This window comes from Dromaius novaehollandiae, chromosome 2, assembly GCF_036370855.1.
Source record: "Dromaius novaehollandiae isolate bDroNov1 chromosome 2, bDroNov1.hap1, whole genome shotgun sequence".
NCBI classification, from domain to species: domain Eukaryota; kingdom Metazoa; phylum Chordata; class Aves; order Casuariiformes; family Dromaiidae; genus Dromaius; species Dromaius novaehollandiae.
In genome coordinates, this window is record NC_088099.1 from 44,427,923 (window position 1) to 44,445,009 (window position 17,087).

The 17,087-nt window shown below is 41.4% G+C and overlaps 1 protein-coding gene and 1 long non-coding RNA gene across 2 annotated transcripts in view; one reads left to right on the forward strand and one right to left on the reverse strand.

Annotated features, from left to right (window-relative positions):
* Positions 1-228: 228 nt before the first annotated feature.
* Positions 229-3,114, reverse strand: ARL4A (ADP ribosylation factor like GTPase 4A). Its single transcript, XM_064506360.1, has 2 exons — positions 2,958-3,114; positions 229-2,796 (listed from the first exon to the last, which is right to left on the reverse strand). The coding sequence occupies exon 2, from the start codon at positions 2,709-2,711 to the stop codon at positions 2,109-2,111; it is 603 nt and encodes a 200-aa protein (XP_064362430.1). The 5' UTR covers positions 2,712-2,796; positions 2,958-3,114; the 3' UTR covers positions 229-2,108.
* Positions 3,115-3,370: 256 nt separating this feature from the next.
* LOC135327482 (uncharacterized) overlaps positions 3,371-17,087 on the forward strand; it is a 36,457-nt gene continuing 22,740 nt past the window's right edge. Inside the window, exons 1-2 of the long non-coding RNA XR_010387656.1 lie at positions 3,371-3,552; positions 12,657-12,726. This is a non-coding gene — a long non-coding RNA (uncharacterized LOC135327482). The remainder of the gene's footprint in view (positions 3,553-12,656; positions 12,727-17,087) is intronic.

The following is a 17,087-nucleotide window of genomic DNA, read 5'->3' on the forward strand; positions in this document are numbered from 1 at the left end:
TTCTAATGCACAGCACCACTTCAGAAAGCAGTCACTGCTGTTAATCATTTCTTCTGTGAACATACACACATGCCATTCACTTAGTCTTTAATGAGATACCTGCAATTTATAACACTGAGTTTTGTTTTCAATAGAAATAATTTTACTGTTACTGGCATCAATATGTGCAGAGGCTGATGAGAACACACCACTGCACTACAAAAAGTCAGACACCTTCTCCTTACAGACTTGTTTTGAATTGTTTATTGAGGTTTAAGAAGTCATCCACATTTCTATAAATATAGACATTACTTGAGTAAGTGACTTACAATGTCACCAGTGCAGGTACATATATAACCAACATACAAAAGCTCCACTGGAAGCTACTTCAGTTTATTCAAAAAGGACCAAGATGTCATAGAAAGAAAAAAAAGTAAAAAAAAAAAACAAAAAAAAACAGCTGTTACTTTCAGTTATTGAAGACACTAAAGTGCATTTTTGGTTACCTCCTGGACAAACAGCTGCTGGTTAAAAAAAAATTTTTTTTAAACATATCTAAGTTACATTGATTGACATTCAGGTTTGTAGCTGTCATCCTCATGATACATGACAGCAGGTAAGAAAAATGTATTACTTTGCTGGCTGAATAAGAGGAAGAAATAGGTTTTTCATTTTTTTTTAATCTGGTATTTCCAACAAAAGTCTGAAGAGAATCTAACATTCTGATGAATTTTTACAGCACCACTAAAGTTAGTCTTAAAAATACAGGCTCTGTTTTAGCCCTTTTAATCACTAGCCAAGTATCTAAAGAGTCACTTGAAGCTCTGTACCAGTAAGAAAAAAAACTATCCTCCCTTTTCTGTCAAGCACTATCCTGCCCAGTTAACACTGTTTGCACACTCTGTAAACAAGAACAGCTTAAAGCATAACTAAAGCAGAACACAGGCCCATCTTTAAAATCTTCTTCCCCGCTCCCCACCCCCATAGTGTCAAATGTTTTGAGTGTATAAAGCATTAATACATTTCTAACCACAAAATACTTTAAAAGTCACAATTAAAAAAAAAAAAAAGCATACGTTGAAAGTGACAGAGCAATACCACTTTAATAAAATGGGTATTTTGGGGAGATACAAGATGTGTTCTGCTAAGTTTAACTCCATCTTTACTTCATTATGATTTAGTTTTATTGCCAAAAACATCACCAACAGAGCTAAAAATACTGCACTGGTTACAACCACAACAGCCAAAGTTGTTCTTTGTAACTCCCTTACCGCAATTAATTTACTCTTAAGTTGATAGCATGAGGACATAACACTCATCATTCAAAAATAAATTAAGAACTTTGAGTAAATTTCTTAGTGATATACAAGTAGTTTAAACCTGATTAGCACTGTATAGTGATGAATGGCTACTTCTAAGAAATAAAAGCCTTACATACCAAAAACATGCTATACGTTGGGAAATCACTTTTCCATGCTCCAGCGTGTTGTTTATATTCTACTTGTCAAACAAGTCTTTATCAGCTGAAGGATCCACAGCACTGAAGTTTCAAGTATTTGAACTGAACATGATTCGATTTCAAAAGTGCCAAATTAAAAAACTACACATGTAGCCAAGCTTTCATAGAAATCCCCAAATAAGATAAAAAACAGCCTCTTGAAATAATGGGTTACTAGCTCCATACATTTTTTTAAAGCTGTATAATGTTCACCTAAACACTCCACTTACGAGCATTAGAAGTTTAAAAACACAGAACACCTTCGATGCGAACTGCTTGCAGAGGGTACCCTCAAACATATGAATACAACACTAAGCAAAAACCCTCATTTTATTTGGCTATTTAGACATCCATGTCACATTTACCCACCCATCCATTTCCTGATAGTATTACATTATCTATTAGGGCTTCTGAAATAATGCAGAGCCTTAAAACTCAGAAGAGACTATCGAAAGAAAAAAAAAAAAAAGTTCCATAACTGCACAGCCTTCCACACAGCAAGGTTGTGCAACCGATTGTTTAACATAACTAAGCTTAACGGCATCCAAACAAGCAGGCCTGGGTTTGGAAGCTGTCTCATGTCAAATTTTGACCGTGTAACTACTCTAAAAGAAAAAGGTCAAAATAGAACTCATCTCTTCTTTTTCTGCTGTCTCAACATTTTCCTTCGCTTAATTATCATATCATATAATTTTTCCAGTCCCTCTTTGAGTCCATCTCCAATGATTGCACAGGTAGGCTGCAAATGCCAGGGAGTAGAAGAACTCAGCTCACTCATTGCTAACATTTTCTCAATTTCAGTGAGGGAAAGAGAGTTTCTCAAGTCCTGTTTGTTAGCAATTATAAGCACAGGCACTCCTTGATTTTCCGATATCCTAGTAATTTTATGAAGTTCTGTTTTGGCTTCCTCCATTCTCTCAACATCGACCGAGTCCACCACAAACACAATGCCGTCGGTGCACCTCGTGTAGGACTTCCACAGGGGCCTCAGCTTCTCCTGGCCGCCCACATCCCAGAAGTGGAAAGTGACCGTCTTAGAGTTACCCAGCGTCACCTTGATCTTCTCCGTGTTAAATCCTTTAGTGGGGACGGTGTTGACAAACTCGTTGAACTGCAGTCGGTAGAGCACGGTCGTCTTCCCAGCCGAGTCGAGCCCCAGGATCACGATGTGAAAGCACTGGAAGGAAGGCAGGCTGGACAGGATCGGCGTCTGGTCCGAGAGTCCATTCCCCATTGCCAGACGGGAGGGTGACAGCAGGCTGCCACGAGCAGAGGCAGGATCCCCGCAGCCACAGCCGCGGCCACGCCACACTCGGCCCCTGCCGGCGACAAAAGCAACGTTAGCCCCGGCTGAGCCCGGCCGCGGTTCCGCGGCGGCCGCACGCAGCCGACGCCGCGCCCCGGCCGCGGACGGAGACCGCCACCCGACCCGCGCCCTCCCCCGCGGGCACCTGCGCCCCGCGCCGCCGCCGCTGCCTACCGCTTCGCTGCGCCGCCGGCCACGACCCGGCCCGGCCCGGCCCGGCCCTCAGCGCGGGGCGGCGAGAGCAGCCCGCGCCCCCATGCCCGCGCGCCGCCGCCCCACACGCCCCACGCCGCTGTGACTCCACCGCATCTGGCAGCACTGCGCCGCCCGGCCCGCGCCTAGCCCCGCAAGCCCCGCCCCGCGCGCCGCATTGGCCCCGCCGCGCGGCGGGGGCGGGGCGTGGCGCCAGCCCCGCCGCGCCCATTGGCCGGCGGCACCGCAGAGGCCCCAGTCGCCACCCTCAGGCCGCGGACAGCGCGGGGGAGGGGGCCGCTACCTTCACAGCTGCAGGGGTCGCCGCTCTCCGCCCCCGCGGTTTCGCAACCTGAGCGCACCGGTTCCTCCCTTCCGCCCCCGCGGGCGGAGTCGCTGCGCAGCACGGCCCCCTGCCAGGCGGCGCCTCGCCCTCGGTGTGCCGCAGCCGCCGGGCGGGCCACGGCGGGGGCAGCCTCACACCCCCCGCGGTGGGCGGTGGCGCCCCCCCAGCCCTAGCGCTCCGCCCCTTCGCCTGAGGCGCGCGCGCTCATTGGGTCCGCCGGCTGCCGCTCAAGTGAGTGTCCCGCCCCCGGCTCCCCGGGGTAGAAGGGGGGCGGTTGCCCCTCTCCCGTTCCGCACACCGCACCTGCGCCGCTGGCGAGGGGATGCTCCGCGGCCTCCTCGCCTACCCGCCCCCGAGGGACCACGGACGCCCTTGTCTAGCCTCGCCCGCCCCAAGCCGCCCCAGGAACGCCTCCCCGAGCGGGAAGCGCCGCCGCGCTGTAGCCCCGCCACCCCTCGGGCGGGCAGCGGGCCCCGCCCCAGCTTCTCCACTCGCCGAGCCGTTGGGTCATCGCCCCCCACCCCCGCCGGCCTCTCCCATTGGCGGCGCGCGCCCTCCCGTCGCCTAGCAACGCGCTTCGAACGCAGCCCGCGGGCCCGCTTTCCCCGGCGGTGACCGCGCTGGCCTGCGCACGTGACCTGCCATGCCCTTCCCCACGCACCGGCTGCTCGACTGCGCCGGCGGAGCTGCGGCCCCGCCCAGCCCTGCAGGGCGGGCGGGCCACGTGACGAGCCGCGCCCCCCACCCCGCCCCCCCGCCAAGCCTTTGGGCCAGTGCGGCTGCGGCGCCGCCGTGATGGGGGAGGTGCGGCCGTCATGGCCGTCGGGCGCGGTTTTGAGGGGCTCACGCTGCTCGGGTTCAGGGCGGCTGGAGCGGTGGCGGCGCGGTCGGGAGCGCTGCTGGTGCCTCTGTAAAATACCTTACAGCTCCTGGTGTAGCACAGGAACTCATCTAGTCCCCCTCTGGGATCTCTGCAGATGCTCATCTGGGCTGTTAAGCTTAGCTATGTTAAACAGTCAGTTGCACAATATAAAGGGGTGGGAAATCTTTTGAGGGGGGTGAGCAGGCTCCCTTGCTGCTATTGTGTAAATCAGAGTGAGTGGTGCTAGGCCCCAGGCCCATATGTACTAATGCTGCTCTTCTTGCCTTTCATGTGTTCCTGTGAAATACGGAGCCAAAGGGACTGGGAGGAGCTGAGTGGATGTAGTTCATGTTTCTTACATGCATATAGTTAAAGGTATGAGCAGTACCCAGGTCTGAATGTACACAGAGGTTACACCTAGGCTAGTTACTAGGATGAGTTTTCACAGCAGAAAGCTATGTTAAGTAATTCTGCATTTTAATCTGTAAGCCTGAGTTGAGCAATGAAAGTCAGAACTAATTATTGGTTTCTAATAAGCCATTTTAGTACATTACTGGTTTTTTATAGTATATGGAGCATTAGACAAGGTCCAGAGCTGTATTTTGTTTCAGATATTTTTGCTATTCTGTTTCTTTCCATCACTCTATTTGCTTAATGTTTTGCCACTGCGGTCTTTGTACAACTGTGACAATGTGGTTGGTTTTTGCCTGTACTGGATGTACACAGGCTCAGTGTGAAGTGTCTATAGCACAGAGAAGGATCAGATCCACTGACTTAAGAGCAGGGCATAGCAATAAAGTCTTAAGTATATGACCCTTAATTAGAGACAAATTCAAGAAGTCATTGATAAAAGCATATGCTTAACTACTAACTATTGTGCTACAGAAATCTGTTCTGAGTGTGTGCTTTCCCTACTTTGTACCGTAATTAGCACAAAGAAGAGAATCTATAGATTCTTCTCATAGCTAAATCTTTGACCTTTGAGGTTCCAGCAGATGTGGAACAGTGTCATTTTCAATATTAAGCTTACCACTTTTTCTAGAGCACTTTTAAATTTCTTGATGTGACTGCTGAAAAGAAATGTTTTTTAAAAAAATCTGTCAATTATACTTCTTATTTTTTTTCCTGTGGAAGCATTGTACTTTATATTCCAAGTCACAAAGAATTATGTAATACGGAAGTAGTTTAATAATAAAAGGGTATTGTATAGCAACAGAAATTCCATAGTATGTTGTAGGCAAGGTTTCATGTTATTACAGTGTTAAGACAGCTATTATTGTCCTGCTAAAAATAGCAAAATTCTCATTTACTTAGATCTGAGATTAATATTTCACTGCTTTTATCTTCGTTACTTATTTACATCCTGATCTTGCAGATGATTCTCTTTGGAGGAAGTGGCCTGTTTGTGTAAGAAGGTGGTTTTACATCTATGGAAAAAATGGGGTAAATTACTGCCTCTAATGTTGGCTAGTAGGGTTTCTGATTTGGCACTCTTTTACATTGTCTTCGCATAGCTTAAAGAAAAGCAAAGCATTCAGTGCAATAGAGAAGCATTTGTAGTGACAGTTGGGCCTTAATTATTTCAGGGAAGGTCTTCAGTAATTTAAAACTGGTGGAAACCAGATAGAAATATCTGTAGTAACATTCCTTAACAAGATAATAAATTTATTCATAAAACTCGACAAGCCGAAATAAATCAAACTGACCTTTATCTCCACCTACCAAATTACGGTACAAATTCCTTTTTTTTAATGAAAAAATAAGCCTATTAGATATTATAGTCTTCCAAATTTTTATGTCTGATTGTTACGAAGATCTCTTCCCACTTTAATACAGCTTTATAGTAACCATCTATTTTAAAATTAATTCCACAAGGAGGATATGGGCCAGCTACTGTCTTATTGGAGGTATTTTAATTTTTAATTGTAAAACACAGAAAGATTGCCTTTGTCTATTGCTCTGTTGGAAAACAAGCAATACGTAAGAATAGATTTTGATGCCCTTGCAAAGGGAGAGATACAGAACTGCTGATTTTCTAGAGTATAGCATATCAGACACCATGAGTGGAGAAGGAATATCTTGTAGATTGTGTGTTTCTTTGGAAGAAGAGTTTTATGATATTGAGGGGATCATTAAAGGATTAAGATTAGAGAGAAATGAATATCTTCAACAAAATGAGAATATCAATACCTATAAACGTATACATGAAAATGATCCACACTTTTTCTAGAAAATAATTGGAGAAGTATATTGTTATATTTCTCTTTCTGCCCCTACACTTAATTTATCTCATCTACCTGCTGTAACTTGCTGTAAACTGAATTATGAATTCTCTGGGGCAGGAACTATTTTCCATTGCAAGTCTTCTTAGTGTTTAGCACCTTGATCTTAATTAATACCTGTAGGCATTACTGCAAAACAACTATTAAATAACAATCCAAGCTGATCAACTCCTCCCATATACTTCCTGCTACTTTAGAAGCTGAATGTGCAGACCGGGCAGGTGTTCCAGTTGTTAGGAATGGGCTAATACCATCTAAATTAGTGGGAGGGTAAGAAAGTTGACACATTCAACCCGTGATAATTGAAGGTAAGGGTGAAGCAAGGCTTAGATTATCCTTTAGAAGCCTTGAATGAAGGTGTATGGCTGAAAGTATACTTACTGCCTTTTCAAGTATGTAGCTAATTGGGGGAGGAGACTTATTAGATGACAGGTGAACATAATTGCAAAGTACAATAGGAATATGTGTGAGGAAACTGAATGGCAAGGGCTATAGTTATGTGAAGACTGTAATGCAAAATAGGGAGATGTTTAATTTCTGTGTTGAGGCTATGTCAGGTACTGACACTTCTCTCACTTCCTAACTTGTCCAAAGCTCTGAGTTCTTTCCTGCTAAACATTGCTTAACTCAGGAAAACAATTGCAACTTCATCTTCTCTGGGCTTAAAAACTTTTTCATTGTATGATACGTGTTTATCAAGGTTTGTGTATGCAGAAAATGTAGTCTGGTACAAATCTTTGTGTTTAAAGAAAAAGAAGCTGTGCCTGCATGATATACTACCCTTTCATTGTGCTAGAAGTAGACTTTTATTCCTGTTTGGTCTAGAGAAAATTTTGGATCAGGACAAGTTTGGGAGGTCCAGGCCTCCAAAGCTGCAGCCAGCCATTGTATCTATGAAAGTTAAACAGTCCTTAGTAGTAGGAATGTGGACCTGATAGTGGGGAGAGCGAGCTTCCAGATGTTGCCAAGAAAGAAGCAGTATAGAACGGAAAGAGAAGACTCTTGGAACTTTTAATATTACCACCCAGCACAGACTTAGCTTATCTTCTGATAAATATCCCATCACGTGCTCCAGGAGCTCTCTCTCAGTGCCTAGATAACAACCAAAAATTGAAAGGATCATCAAATGTCCACCTGCAAGGCTGTATGTGTACTTCAGAAGAGATCTTCCATGTGGAAATAGTCATGGAAATTAAAAGCTAACAGTTCATATGAGTTTAACTGTATAAAGACATTAAATCAGAACTTCTGCTTAATGCTGCTTATTTCAAGATGCTTATTTCAATTCAAATGCTATGACTTTGTTATACAAGCACATCTAGTGGCACAGCAGATGATAAATTCTTTCCAAAGCAAAGATGGTGGGCTTGAAATTGCTTGGTCAGATAAGGCCAATATTCCTTTTGTTTCAGCTGAATACCAGTATTCTATAGAACAGGCTAATGACACTTATTATCCAGTTCAATAGCTAATAACCACAGCAGTTATTTTTTAATACACCATATGTTGTGAGTAACATGCAAATAGAATGAAAAGCAGAACATAAGACAAACAGCCCAAATCCCATGTACTGCAGATGTGGAGGGATACAGCCAGGAATAGTAAAGGATGGAAGCAAATATTAGCAAATGCAGATGGAGGGAACGGAAGAAATCAGCTGCCTCATGGAGCTGAATTAATTAAAAAAAAAAAAAAGAATGAAGTCAAGAGGAGAATGAAATTGTAATAATGACAATGTACTGCCAGCCACCTGTGGCTGGCATGTAGTGGTGGGATCCCGATGCATTGCTGTTCACGGAAGATGCAGGGAAATGATCTCACAGCACCAATTCTTACTGCTGCATGGGGTAACTGAGCAGATTACTCAATGTGTAGAGAAAAGAAATTTGATTGCATTGTGGTATAATGATATGGCAGACCTAGGCTAGGGTACAAGATAATATTTTAGAATTGTAGCTTTGTTGAGCGTGTTCGAAAATTGGAATTATTTCTGATCCATTATACCCTAAATCTAAGATTATAACTAAAAAGTATTGCTAGGAGATGAAGTCATTTGCTTTTAAAAAAGATCACATTCTTATCTAAAAAACTAGCACAGTTTTACCATGGATTTTGAGAAAAAACAGAAAATAAGCTGTAACAATGAAATTGCTGACAAATCACAAAACATGAAATTTTGCTCTTAGGACTGACTCTTAAATTGACATACAAAATGTTTTGCATAAAGAAGCCTTTTATCATCTTCGCTGTGTCTGCTGAATTCTTTTATGATAACTTACATGCTGCATGAATTATTTTCCTTTGATTATTAAAAAGTAGTTGGTGGTAGAAAATCTAATTTATTTTCTCACAATAAATAACAAAGCTTAGAGCAGCAGGAGATGGAACTGCTGTTTGTTTCAGTTAAACTTACTTCTGTGATGACACTAGTTAATTAAACCTATTCTCATTTCACAGGTGTCTGCACATGAGGTCTAACATTTACATTTTATTGCTTCCATGCAAAAACCTTATGCTGACTAAGAAACAAAATGCCTTGTTCTTTGATAATGACAGTCAGACAGAGTTGCATCTTGAATGTTGCTGAGGTCTGTTAGCTGGAAAAAATTATGATACTAACTCATAACTTTTCTTAGTCATAGTGAAGAAGTGTGTTGTCTCGGGTGACTGAAACTGTGATATCCACCTTCCAAGTTCTGCAGACGTTAGTTGCTTTGCCTTTTAACAGGATGGCTGTAATGACAAAGACTCCAGGTTTGCAGAGCATAGTGAATAATCTGAACACTTACTGTATGTGTGGATATGTGTGTATAGTCACCTCCTTCCTGAGATCAGATGGAATACATCACAACAGCTAATTTCCCTGGCAGCATTTATATGTTAAGGACTAGTACTGCAAAACTCTGTAGCATATTGATTTTTCACTTGATAGCAGCACACGAGCAATAAGTGCTAAGCATAGATCCTGTGTTTGCATAATACGATGATTATAATCTCAAAATCCAAATTCAGACATATAATTGTATATGGGGCAGTTTTTAAGAGTGTAAGAAAACATTAATTGTTGCAGGTTTTCCTGGTTTCCAATCTCCTTGCCTCTACTTCACTAAGCATCTGGCTCTAAAACACAGTAAAGATATTTATTTAATAAATGAAAAATACCTCCCACCTTAATCCTTCAGTATGTGAAGTAAGACTTCCACAACAAGAAAATATTCAAAAAGCTGTTCTGTGTGTGATACTATATACGAGCTCTATAACTTTGGCTTGCATATTTTCTTTGACAGTTTTCTACTGATAAAAAATATCTGTGCTTATATACACCACAACAGCAATTCCCCCCACACACACAAGTTTGTGCCACAATTTTTGTGTGTTTTTTTTTTCCCCCAGCAGTTTTTTACTGTCTTGAGTCAAACATGTGCTTTTGCTGGGAACCCTAGGCTACACAGTGCTACCATTCTAACATCTTGTCAGTTACAGCACTAGTTTCTAGACCTTTATTTCTTCTCAGTATTTGTTTCCCGAGAAAAGCCCTGGGCACTTTGAAGCTGGTTTGTGTGCTAGAGTTACTCTAAAGTACTTTAAAATTCTATCAAGCTGAGATTTCAGGATAAGCTACAATCTCTTTACTATGCTTCCTTTGAAGAAGGTTACACAATTTTTAAATATATCACTTTAATACAATAGAAGCTGTTTGCAGACTGATTAAAAGTACTACAATTTCAAATACAAGGGCAGTATCTGTTTTATTCTGTAACCACACAGCTGAATTTAATACATGAAACTCTTTTCCCCAGTCCAAAATAATAATGGGAATATCAATAGTAAATCAGGTACTGCTGTTTGTTTTGTGATATTACCAGCACAGAGTAATAATGAAGAAAACTAAACGGGAAAAGCAATTAAATTTTGCTTTTCTGAAGAACTTTCTCAACATTCTGTAAGTATTTAACATTTATAAGGGTGGTGAGATTTGCTGAAACTATAATAGGTGGGAGAAACAAATAGGCTTTGGACATCAGAACTAAGGAGGCTTCTTTTCCTACAAATTTGTATCTCAGTTGATTGACCGTAGTGGGAAAAGAGATGCAGATGAGATATTTTGAGATGGTGATACTAATAAAGGCCTTTATTGTTCTGGATTCACTAGTGTCTAATATACAGTACAGGCACAGGACACTTGTAGATGCTCTTTCCTTGATCTGACCATGAAGTTTCACAAAGAAACATAGAAACATAATTGTCTTTAAGACCTCTACCCCTCTGCTAAGTTCAGTTTAGCCAACAGTTTTAAGAAATTATTATCTGGGGTCAGATATACAAACACACACATCCTATTTAGTATTCTATATAATCTTATTTCCATGGAAAGTCAAGCCAAAAAGAAACATAAAGGTTTATGTTGTGGGTATGTTTCACTAACTGCTAGTTGGTGGGTGGATTAAACATTAATTTAAACCAGTTATTCTGTAATAATCTATCCACCTACAAAAGTTATTCACTTAAAAGCTATGCTTTGCCTTTCAGGCACTGCATACATCTAAAAGGAAATCCAAAGATAGGAAGAAGTGTATAGCACTTGGTTCACAAAGTGAGACTTAGCATATAGGTGACATAATGTTTACATAAGAAGTATAGTGCACTGAAACATGCTATGGGAGAATACATCACATCAAAGATCACCAACAAAACCCCACTGCATCTCTGTTAGTTTGCAATGACCCACTGGTGCCTGCAGCTGGTAGGGGCAGGAACACACGTCTGTATCTCGTGTGCACAGCTAGCTCTTGGACGAGTTCTCACCCTTTTGGCAACAGCTGAATGAAGATGCCTGTCCAATATACAGTAGCAACTGTGAAAATGAACAGGCTGTTAGTCTGTAATAACTTTGTGTAAATCAAATTAAGTGCACACCTTGAAGAGGAAATTCAGTTGCTCATCTCTCCTTAAAAAAGGCATAGCAGGAATAGAAAAGGAGTACATATAGATTACATTGTATAAAAATATGGGAGATATGCCTAAACTCCCATGAGTGCTTAAAAAAAAAAAAAAAAGAAAAAAAAAAAACCTCATCTTTGCTTCTGTGTGTGTAATGTTGTAGGTAATGCAGTGATAGTGTCACAACTTCTTGAGCATGGTATTAAGAGGCAACAGCTAATGTAAATCACTGCTGAGGCAGTGAAACAGAGCACAAATGATTTATTTTATGTTCTCCAACTACTGTTCTGTGATTTACCAGTGGTCCTAATAATACCTCCTGGACATCTGTAGAACAAATATATATGGAGTCTTGTTAAGCGCAAGCTCTCTGAGAGCATCTTTTTCTTAGGTGATAGTCCACAGTATAAGAAAGAGATCTACTGGCACCTTAGCTGATACACTATTTTTTTAGTTTGTTTTTTTGTTGTTGTTTTTTAAGGAGGCAACAGTTTATTATGAATTTTAGTCAGATAACTGAACACAAGTGTAGTTGTAATTTCTTTAATGAGGTGATTAATGGTTAACAGTGTTCCTGAAGATAATCAGCACAATATATGCATTAGCAGATGAATTAACTCAGTGTTTTGTGAACCATGGTTAAACTGATACAGTCAATTGAGTGTCTGTTTGCAGTTCACTAGTCTCATCCTCCACTGTGCCTTCCTCACTTCCTACCAAGTTGTGAGGCACTTGCACCAAATTTTTCAAAACCAGCATCACTGGACAGATCTACATCTGTCTTAGTCAGTAGGCATCTGAAGCATGCAGGGGAAAATACTTCATCTGGTTCAGTGAAATATGTCAAAACACAAATTTGCAGACAGAATGAGATATGGCCCAATTCATTGCTATTCCAAGCAAGGGCAGACTTCTTACTGACTTTTCAGCTGTGGATTTACAGAGGACTAGGAGTTGTAAGCCAAGACTTTTTTGCCTTTTCACTTACTTAGCAGTAGCAATGCAGGTCTACAGCTTTTCCAGGTGTTCAGCAGTTGCATCCAGCCTCTGAACAAGTTTGGATTTTGACCAGCATAAAGAATTCTTTTTTGGATCAAAAAAGTGTTAAAAATCAGCTTTACAGGACGGAGAGGAGAGAGCAAATACTCCCTTGCTTTGATTCCTGACATTAAAAGTGCACTTCAGTCAGCAGAAAATGAACGAGAGCTAAGTATCCTAGACTGGATTTCCCTTTTTTTTTTTTCCCCTAGGGTCATTGCAAGTTTCACCAGCTAACCTAAACTGCTGCATGAAGTTCTCAATCTCTCACATGGACACAAGGTGGGCATATGATACTTTTGTAAGTACTGGATATTTGTTGCAGTTTCTAGAACGTCAGGGATATATGTAATTATTCTTCTCAGTTGCAATACTTAGAGTTCATAAGATCCAGTGAGAAATCAGAGCCTATTATTCTGTGTGCTATATAAACATAGCAAAAGGCAAAACAGCCCTTATCATAGGGAAGCTTTTACTATGGTTCGTTAAAAAAGGAGGAAACAAACAAAAGAAAAGAGGAGGATAAAAGGATTAGGTTTCAGGGAAGACAAACAGTGCACGGGTGGGGAGCAGTAATTTCAGCTCATTGCTCAGCTCTATTCTAGAATTGTTAAGTTGTATTAGCCCACCATCTCTTCTTTTTAAGATAAGGCTAAATCTCAGGATTACTTCAATGAATGCAAGATTGAGCCTGCTGTTTGCTAAAGTTTAAAAGCTAAATCAAACACTGACCTGAAAGCTGATCATCAGTGTTCTAGGCAGAAACCTTTCTGTTGCACTGATAGGTTTCAGTTCTGGATAGAAACAACAGTAAACTCACTTTGAGGAACATAACATAGCTGTCTGTGCAAAACCATTTTTTCTTTCATCTCACAGAGAATATGATTCAAACAAGCCACATTATATACATCCCAGTTTCATAATACTGGTAAGTCTTTCAGAGAATCTGGCAACTGACAGCTGTTGCCACTGAAGTTGTAAACTCCAGTTATGTAAAAACCTGCCAAAAATTAATTTTTAAATACATACATTTTTATGCCTTCTGTTGACATCTCAGCTTTTTTTAATCAGAATATGGGGTTCTCCGCTTTTGGCTCTGATGGGCACATGTAGCGATCCATGTTATTAAGCACAACTTGTATTTCTAACAGAGTTTAAACAAAGGAAGGCAGTTATACACATTTAGGCAGGAATAGTCTGGTTGGCTGAAATTTTAATCATGTCACTTAACTCCAGTGGATATGTTGCAACAGACAATGTTGCAACAGCCAGTAATTCTGTGTTCTGCAAGGGTGAGCTCCACAGTTGCCTTCTCATCTTTGCAGATCTTCTGCACTTCTGTCACGATAGGACACACAAGAACAATTAAGGAAGATGCCAGGTAGAATTGTAGGAAGCAGAAAAGGCAGCAGGATGCTATAATTTCCCCCCCCCCCCCCAATTTACTTATTACATTCAAGACCTCTCTACTATGGAATTTGCTAGGATATAAAAGGAAAATAAAGTCAGTAATACATCTCTATGTAAGGAGAAAAATAAGCATGGACATACCATAAGCAGAAATGGACTATTTAGGGAATTCTTCATATGATAAGGTCTTAGGATCTCAAATGGTGAATAATATGATACGTACACAGCACATGAGCACATACAACCCCAATCTGGATCTTCAAAGGAAGCATCAGAGAGCTTCAAAGAGGACAATGTTTGCATCCCACCCTCCTCGCTCTGCTGAAGCTTATTGCTAAGTCTTAGAGATTTTACCTGCTGAGTCTGACTTCAGAGCCTAGCCCTTCTGTTTAGGAATACTGACATCTGCAAGGTGTTTCCTTTCAGCACAAATCCACACAGAGCCTTTTAGGGGAGCAACACCGCTCTCCCTTCAAATCACTGATCTTTGAGTCCTTGAGGACTGATTGAGGGCCCAACAGACCAACACATAAAGCACACAACTTTCTGAGCTTTTTAGACCTCTGATAAAACAGAGTTCAGATAAAACAATAACTATTTGCAATGACCATGCATTCCCTAACTCCAAGCTTTTACTGTTAATAAACTATACCATTCTTCCTTTTATGTGAAACCAAAAGCAGCAGCCAGAAGACAGTGGATATCTGTTACCCAGTATAATTCAGTAGCAGTAGAACAAAGATGCAATAAACTATCCGTAACCACAGCCCTTGAGTAGCCCAGAAGACAGCACGCTCACTCGCCAGAAACAGAGTGAGCAGTAGTGCAGAGAGGCCTTTTGGCTTTAACAGCAGTATCAGGAAAATTTGAGGACAGAAGAGATCAGAAGAGTTGACAAACTAAAAGCAACTATTCTCACTCTCTATGGTCAAAGTAAAGAGGAACCTGAGGATTTCACTATTGGTTCATAAACACAGCTGAACCTTGTCTTCCCTGGGGATAATACTTGTTATCCCCAGAGCAGCTGCTCCTGAGCTGGAGAAAAAAATCGTATGGATCTAGTACAGATGCAATTATGATTACAGAGTGATCTGACAAAGCAACCTGGAACTATGCTCTGCAGATTTTATTTTCACTGGCACTGTGTTGGCTCATGAAATCTTTACTAGTCTGCCAAGCTGGCTCCAGCCCTTTCTTTGCTGCCCCTGAGCTACCATCAGTGGAGCTGCACCAGTGTTTGAGTAGTGCAGATATGTCTTCAGGGAGCTGCTAGCATCATCGTTGCCCTGTTACTAACCTTGCTCTGAGCAAGTCTACACAGCATGGCACTGATAACTGTGGCAGCTGTCTGGATGGTGATCAGTATGCATAGGATGGCAGCGTCAAGAAGTGACTCCACTAGGTCAGGCATTGTACAAACATACAGTAAATGACAGTGCAGCTTAAATAAGCAGAGAGAGGATGTAAGAAATCTGCACTTAATGGGTGGAGGATAGCAGCACAGAAATTCAGCAATCTACCTCAGGTTACAGAAGGCTGCACAGACCACACAAAATGCAGATTACCAGAATCCTTGTCTGCTGCTTTAAATGCAGGACAATTTTCTATTGTCTTTCCTCACACAATCTTAAAAAAAATCACCTGGGGCTTTGGATACATTAAAAGCTCATGCTTGTGCCTTCCAACAACTGGTTTTAAAAAAAGAAAGTGTTAAAAGAGAATTGGCTGCACATATTTCAGCTTATAGTAAGATCCCTTTATCTTCAAGCAGTAAGGAGAACTGCACATGGTGCAGGACAGCACTTGGAGCAAGAAGGGAGTGTATAGGTAGGGTATTTAGGTGGCAGATGCTGGAGTATGTCTGTGAACACTAGGAAGAACACAGGGGATTATTGGAATGGGCTTCTTACCTGTTGTCTTTGCTGATAAGACATTCATTGTTACTCCTATCTCTTCTCCCTGATACAAAAACTAACTTCTCCCTAAAGTCCAATAGGAGACCATCTAATTAGCAGAAGGAAAGACAGACAGTAATCTTTAGCACCAACAAAGAACTACAGCCTTGCTCATACTTCATCTGATTAAATGTGGAATCAGCCATACCGCTATGCTTGTTACAAGAAATTCGGGACATTCTGAGCCACCTCTGTACAAATCTGAGCCCAGAGGGAAATGTGTATTAGGTTCCTCCGAGGAATCAGGGTTATTGCTATAACTGCTTCTAGCTTAGGAAGGACATCGGACAAGACAAGGCATGGTCGACTGGTAGGTAAGTGATGTTAGAATCACCTGACCACATTCAGCCTTGATGTTAATATTTTCAGCACCTGTGAAATCCTTTAAAGAGTGACATGGAGAGTTAGCAATGCTACTTCTAGCATTAGTCAAGATATTTTGTTCATTACTGTTAAAGCAAATGGCCCTGTCTCTGGGCTTTGCTGTTGGACACTGCTCAGGTTCTTCCAGCCTCACTGCTTAGTTTCCCAATACATTTATTCCTAAAGGAACATTATGCACACCTTCACAGGCCCTGCTTACCCCAGTTAATTTTCCAAAGCATCTGCCTGTTTTAGGAGTGAATGCTGCATTTGTAATCATCACCTAGCACTTTAGAGATATTAGAAGAAAAAAGCTGTAATTCATAGATTTAGATATCTAGAGTTTGATATCTACAAGTTACCAAGTACTAAGGGAAGGGAACAAAGACCCCTTTGCCCCACTTAAAGACTTATAGCTCTTAGGAGTTATATATATCTACAACTCTCCCTTGCTCACTATAAGATATATATATATGTGTGTATTGCATATCTATATCTATATGGATATGAAAAATAAGCATCCTTGCTGGCAAGTAAAACCAAGAACAATGTTGCTAGCAGCTACTGTGCTTAAATATAGTTGAGAACATTGTTCAGTTATGAGCTCTCGGTGATCTTCTCAACATTAATAATCAATGTGCCAGGAAAATGTATTGTAATACTGAAATGTCCAGGCCAGGAGACTACAAAAGTTCCTCTGTCCTTTGTAAGGGAACTAAAAACAGGCTTTCACAATGTTGCAGAGTATGCTGACACAACCCCATAAGCACCAGAGCACTAACAGTGTTCTGGAACACAGTTAAAACATTTACGTACAAGGAAGGCAAATCTTGTTATGATCTGGTTAAGGAGCTAATGTAATTGTTATTTTTAAAAAATAAATAATTATATATTCATATTTATATGTCAAAGAAG

Coding starts and splice junctions, on each gene's coding strand:
- ARL4A (XM_064506360.1), bottom strand. CDS start 2,711: ATGGGGAATGGACTCTCGGACCAGACGCCGATCCTGTCCAGCCTGCCT.